The sequence below is a fragment of the Cuculus canorus genome, chromosome 9 (assembly GCF_017976375.1).
Source record: "Cuculus canorus isolate bCucCan1 chromosome 9, bCucCan1.pri, whole genome shotgun sequence".
Classification (NCBI taxonomy): Eukaryota; Metazoa; Chordata; class Aves; order Cuculiformes; family Cuculidae; genus Cuculus; species Cuculus canorus.
This window is the reverse complement of record NC_071409.1, coordinates 14,716,415-14,722,688: the sequence shown is the minus strand read 5'-3', so window position 1 is coordinate 14,722,688 and position 6,274 is coordinate 14,716,415. Positions and strand designations below refer to the sequence as shown.

General features: G+C 60.0%; 1 protein-coding gene across 1 annotated transcript; it reads right to left on the bottom strand.

Moving 5' to 3' along the window:
• Positions 1-590: 590 nt before the first annotated feature.
• On the bottom strand, positions 591-4,858 carry LOC104063188 (deoxyribodipyrimidine photo-lyase). The gene is made up of 11 exons (XM_009565344.2): positions 4,294-4,858; positions 4,041-4,112; positions 3,506-3,775; positions 3,196-3,341; positions 2,867-3,049; positions 2,547-2,705; positions 2,050-2,248; positions 1,817-1,969; positions 1,415-1,536; positions 1,155-1,314; positions 591-979 (listed from the first exon to the last, which is right to left on the bottom strand). The coding sequence occupies exons 1-11, from the start codon at positions 4,589-4,591 to the stop codon at positions 825-827; spliced, it is 1,917 nt and encodes a 638-aa protein (XP_009563639.2). The 5' UTR covers positions 4,592-4,858; the 3' UTR covers positions 591-824.
• Between the last annotated feature and the right edge of the window lie 1,416 nt (positions 4,859-6,274).

The following is a 6,274-nucleotide window of genomic DNA, read 5'->3' as shown; positions in this document are numbered from 1 at the left end:
ACTGGTGATGCAATGCCAGATGTCACTGGGAGGGGGTTACTGTCACCAGCACTTGACTAATCTATTTGGTTTGTGGCCTCCACCTTCAAACTGCCTACTGGACTTGGGGCAAGCGGTAGAAGCCACCGAGTTAAGGGGTCTCTGTAACACCTGTCCCCTCCCTGAGCCTGCCCTTGCTGCTGGCAGAGGGACCCAGGGCTTGGCTGCCCCGTCCCTGCTTGCATTGCTGTGCCAGCTCTCCCCTCACAGCAGTGCCATGCATCTCCCAATAAACACCACAGACACAGCAGATACAAACTGTAAACTTCAAAACAACTGTTGAAGGATGTGTGTGCAAGCCCAGCACAGCCCTGTCTCCGCCTGGAGTGAAACTGGACTTCCCTGTGGGCAGCACAGCACGAGGAGACAGTTTCTGGGGGGTTCTTCCCAGAAGAGCACCGCTCGGCCTAAATCTAAGCTGTGGGCGGCAGCAGCAACGGTAACTTGGGCTTAGTCCTGAGCACAGTGGTTGTAAAAAAGGTCTCTGGCAGGCATGGGCACGCTGAGGCTGGGCTCTCACAGCTGCTGGTAAATCCCTGGCAGCAGGAGGGCCCTGCACGGCCCTGCGGGGCTCCAGCAGCCGCCCCAGCGAGGCAGCTCGAGCAGCGGGTGATGGCAGAGAAGAGAGACCTCCGAAACCTTGGGGCTTGCTGCTGTTCCAGTGAGCCCTCCAACAGTGCCGGGGATCCCTGGCTGGGATGGAAGGTGTGAGCTGGCACCTTGGCAAAGGCACATCTGTCCCCAGCGTAGAGGGGCATAAGCAATTTCGAGGCATGCTGTGCCCATCACTGGGAGAGCATGCAGGGCGCATAGCGGCGCTCAAACTTGCCCACGTCAAACTTGCGCTTGCAGCCGGCGTAGTTCATGTAGCGAATCTTCCCGAAGACAGCCCGCTCTGCCCAGCCCTGGTCGTGGATGCCGCAGATGGACCAGAGGCAGCCTGCCGGGCATAGGGATGGAGGGTCAGCTCTCCCCCTTGCTCAGAGGCACTGGACAGCAGGTGGGATGTGGGTGCAAAGCGGAACAGGCTGGAGCATGAGAGCCCTCTCCTTGCCACCACAGCTTTGGCCTCACAGATAAGACCCCCAGCCCCATGCCCCCACCCTGCAGCTTACCTACATATCCATTGGGGTCCCTCCCATCCAGCTCGTAGCGGTCATTGAGGTAGATGGCAAATTGCAAGGCCTTCTCAGGGGAGTGAGTCCATTCCAGGATCTTCTTGGCCCAGTACATCCGCAGGAAGCCGTGCATCTTGCCCTCCCGGACCATTTGGAGCTGTAAGGAAAAGGAAAGCCACAGGGTTCAGTCCATGTCAGCTCACTTCTGTCCCTCAGGAAAAGGCTCAGCATTTTGAGGGGGAGACACAGGACCCTACCTGGGCAGCATTCCAGAGTGCGTCATGTGTAGTTCCCTGCTCCAGCTCCTGCAGCTCATAGAGAAAAGGCCTCTTGTCTTTGGCGTGGAGTTTCAGCGTGGTTTGTGCCCAGTCACAGGCACCTGAGCAACAGAGATGAGAGGCAACACTGAGCAACCCGCTCCTGCAGGGTCTCAAGGAGGGGATAGAGATCTGGGCTACTGAGGGCACCATGCCCTGGAGGCACCAGCATTGAAGAGGGCACGTGCCAACTCCTGTCCTATGTCCAGAAGCTACCAAACAATGGCACACCAGTGCCCCCATCGCCCCTCTCCTAGCAGAAACAGGATTGGGAAATTGGGGTGACCAGTTGTTGCATACCAGCCCGGTCCCCAGCTTTGTCCACCCAACCTGTGATGCTACCTTGCACACTGTCATAATTCTCATTGTAGTAGCAAAAGTTTTCAGCCAGCTCCCGCCGCACTACGGCCTCTTCCACAAATGCATCCACTGACTCCTTGTACTTGCTTCGGTGTTTCTGTACCTCCAGAATGGCTCGTTGGGTGGAAACCTGGCCTGGGGACACAGAGAGGGAGCAGGGTGGGCTGCTGGTCCGAGCCACCATGCTTTGGGATGGGAAGCCTGGCGACACTCACCAAAGTGGAACCATGGGGACAAGTTGCTGAGCGCTGCCTTGTTAGGGTCATTCCGGTGGGAGCCAAAGAATTTCAGCCGCTCTGTGATGAAGGACTGCAGTACAGCCAGCCCCGCAGCTGTGCCGGGGGTCGCCCACTCCACCTCCTCCACACTGCGGTCCACCTGCAAGCTGGAATAACAGGCCTCCCAAGCGATGGGCTTGGTGGCGACCAAGCAGTGTGAGTGCATTTGCAGGTGCTCTTCAGCCAGGGCTGCCCTCAGTGTTATGTCTCCTGGACATCCCTAACCAGCGAGTCACCAGCTCATGCCAGCCTTCTCCTCTTAACCAGCTCTGTACACGGGAGTTGTGGGAATCCATGTCCCCGGGACATCCCCATCTTCACACCACCTGCACATGACCTCAGGCACATCCCCATCCCCATCCCTTGCCATTCCCTCCCAGGATCAGAGAGCAGCTGTGAAACTCTGTGGGACCGGCCATGAGTGGGTGTGGTACCTCTACCGGGCAGGAGGGCGGATGTGGGTGACGAATGACAGAGGGGAACTCAGTGAGGAACTCGGGGAGCTGAGCGTGGATCTTGCCCCGGATGGTCCTGGCACTGTACTCTTGCTTGGGGGAGGCGACCCAGCATGGCACGATGTTGTGGGCATCAACCTGGAAAGCAAGGAGGAGGGAGTGAGCAAGGAAAGTGATGGGTCCTGGTGACATGACATGCATGCTCCCTGCTCAAGTTACTCTGCAGGCATGAAACATGAGAGATAAGGTTTACCATGTCTCACCAGCCAGTTTTCCCCTTCCAGAGCATAGGCACCCACCTGTGCAAACGGCACGTCCTCCGGCAAACGCTCCTTGACGTCCTCCACCCACTGCCGGGGAAGACGGAGGGGGCAGAAGTCTGTCACCAGCCCACCCACACCATGCTCCACCACAAACGTGGGCAGCACATCCTTGGCATAGCCCAGAAGCAAATGGAAGGGGATGTTCAGCTCCGCACACTCCTGCAGCAAGGGAGAAAGGGCTGTGGGATGGTTCATGCCTCTGCAGACCCCATCCCACCACCATCCACTGAAGGGATGGATCTGCTTCCCTCCTTCCCCACGAGCCCTGTCCCAAGCTGCACGTAACATCCCTGCAGCGGCTCTACCTTGGCCACCTCCTGCAGGCCCTTCAGCATGAAACCGTAGTGGCGGATGGTGGCATCCAGGAATTTGGGCACCAGGCAAAAGCAGACGTGCAGGGGCAGCTGCTGTTTGAGGGCCAGGCGCTGGGCATAGAGGAAAGCCCAGTTATCTGGAGAGAAAGCGCCCAGGGCTGTGTCAGAGGCAGGGAAGGAGATGGGCTTTCCCAGAAAGACCTTCCCCTCCAGCTGTCCCTCCTCAGCGGAGGGGGACACCAGCTCCACGGCTAATGAGAGGAGAGGCTGTGGGAGCATCACTCCACCAGCTGGTCCCCACCTTGCACCCGCTGGTCCCGGGACATCCAGTAAAGGATGCACCGCGCATCCTCCTTCAGCTCCGAGCCCTGCGAGACGAGGCGAACCCGCTTTTTGTTGTACTTGAACTCCCGCACGGACGGGGCCGCCCTTCGCCGCTCCTGCAGCGCCTCCTCTTCCTCCTTCCTCCTCCGAGACACCGGTGGTACCTCGGTGGCCTCAGCCTTTCTCTTCCTTTGTCCCCGCCGCATCCTCAGGACTGCCAGGATGGAGGCCCGGAGCAACGTGGTTGCTACGAGGGAAAACGGGACCGTACCGAGTTCCCGGTGGCCGGTGCCTTCCCCATGCCGGTCCCCGGTCCACCCGCAGAGCCCGGGGGATGCTGGTACCCACCCCGATGCCCATCCCAGAGCCCGGGGAATGCTGGTACCCACCCCGATGCCCATCCCAGAGCCCGGGGAATGCTGGTACCCATCCCGATGCCCAGTCCGCTCCCAGAGCCCGGGGAATGCCGGTACTCTGCCCATACCGATCGCCGGTCCAGCCCCGGTTCCTACCTGGCAGCCACGCGGTTTCGGGTGTTACACAAGCGCGGGAGGGGGCGTGACCCTCTGGAAAAGGGGCATGACCTTTGGAAAAGGGGACGGGTTTTTGGAGAAGGGGCGTGGCACCAGGACCTGGTACCACCCCCTCTTCATTGGAGCCGATGCTCTGCCGATGCGACATCGGAGCATCGGCCCCCGGGAGGGGCGAAGTGCCCATCAATGCCTCCCCTCCCTGCCCAGGGAATGAGGAAACAGCTCCAGCCACCTTTAGCCGTCACTTGGGAGTGTAGCGCCCCGCTGGCATCATCCTCCCGCCCTGCATCCTCGGGTATAGGGACCTTTCCCATGCAGGGAGCAGGGACGCTGGCTCTGGAGATGGGTAGGCAGAGAAGAGGGTTGCCCCTGCCCCTGCTGCTGCTGAGCATTGCCATGCTGGACCTCACACTGGGTAAGGGCTGAGTGGGATGCAATGTGCTCCATCGGGTTGGTGATGAGTGGGGAAGCATCATTTTCAAGGGTGACGGGTGGTTCCGGGGTTGCTTCACCCACATTGTGGGTGCCATTTGTTCTTGGACATTTCAGCACACAAATAGGCCTGCTCTTTGCAGCACTAGAACAAATGGCTTGGCTTTATTTCTTTTGCCTCTCATGTGCATTTGTCTGGGCACAGATCTTGGTCTCAGTTGAACCCTCTTGCTGAGCCTTCATTCCTATTGGGCTTGTTGCCTTTGCTGTGACCTGCTCGGCAGCACCAAACAGCCCTGTCCGGACGGCAGCATCACCAGGATGTCATGGGCCCGCAAAACTGCAAATGTCGTCCCAACGTTTGCACTTCACATAAAGCAAGAGTAATGTCGAGCTGAGTACAAGGAATAAACCTGAGGTTTGTACCACTTGTGAGCCTAGAGCTACAGCCATAGGTCCTTTCATCCCGCATCCCTCAGCCCCACACAGAACTTTCAGGGATCCCAGCACATCTCTAATGACTCGCCTTGACCTGCAAGCTGGAATTTGTTCCTCCATGGCCCCCCTTTGAGGGGCTGTTCCCCCGTTGCCATTATTATTACCCGGCGCTATCAGTTCCTGACTATCTGCAGCTGAGGGCTTTGTGTAAACTGTTGCTGCTTCGGTTCCAGCCGTCTCACGGTCACAGTTCCTGCGCTGCTCTTCCCGTCAGACGAGTTTGTCTGACTTCCTGCAGGGATGGGTGAAGGTGGTGGTACGGGACTTAGTGCTGGCACCTACAGGAGTTCATGGCCCAAAACTGAGACCAGCGATGCCCATGACTTGTTCCCGCTTTGTTGGGCTGGGGGGGGGGGGGGCGGGTTATGAGGCCTGCCTTGCTGATGATCATGTTGCTGTTCAGGGGATTCACATATTTGATCCACCCAGGACAGTGAATCCCCGCTCACGCTGCTCCTCAGCCCGTGGGTATCTTGGGGAGCTCATGCTGGTGGCAGTGCTGCACCGTTCTCAGCTCACCCATGGTCTCAGCCTTTCCCCGCCAGCCCTTGCATGTCTCATTCTCCCAACCTTTTGCAGGTGCCACCACCATGAACGTGACAGCACCCGCATCCCCAGCTCACCCTACCTTCCTGACACCTGCAGGGACCACCACTGCCTCCGCTACTGGAACCACTAACCCTCCCTCCAGACCTAAAACCTCCACCTCAGAGATGCTGACGGATGCCTTCACCGCCAGCGCTGCGACGCCTCCAGGGAGCAGCCTGGCAGCCTTTGGCATCATGAGGGGCAGCTCATCCCACAGCACCGCCGGGTCACCCACCAGCACCACGGGGCAGCCTGACCCCACGGCAGCGGCGCTGGGGCTCAGCACCGGCCCCCCAGAGCCCACGACCACCACCTCGGTCTGTGCCGAGACCACCATCGCCACGCCTGCAGCCACCAGCACGGCTCTGGCTGTCACCTCGGTCGGGGTGGAAATGACCACGCTGCCTCCCCTCGCCCTGACTCTTCTCCTCCGGACCTCCACGGGCACCGCGTCCCCGCGCAGCGGCGGCGCCTCCTTCCCCGCCGCTTCGGACGCGCCCTCGACAGACACCGCGGACACCAGCACTGCGGTTCCCGGGCGCACAGCATGGACCGCGGCCGGGACCCCCAGCGCCGTGTCGGGTGAGCGCAGCGCCGGCGGGAGGGACCCGTCTCCGGGCTTACCGGACGGGGCCCAACCCATCCCACAACAAGACCCTGCGATCCCTCCCGCCTGGCGGGGGCGGAGCTTATAA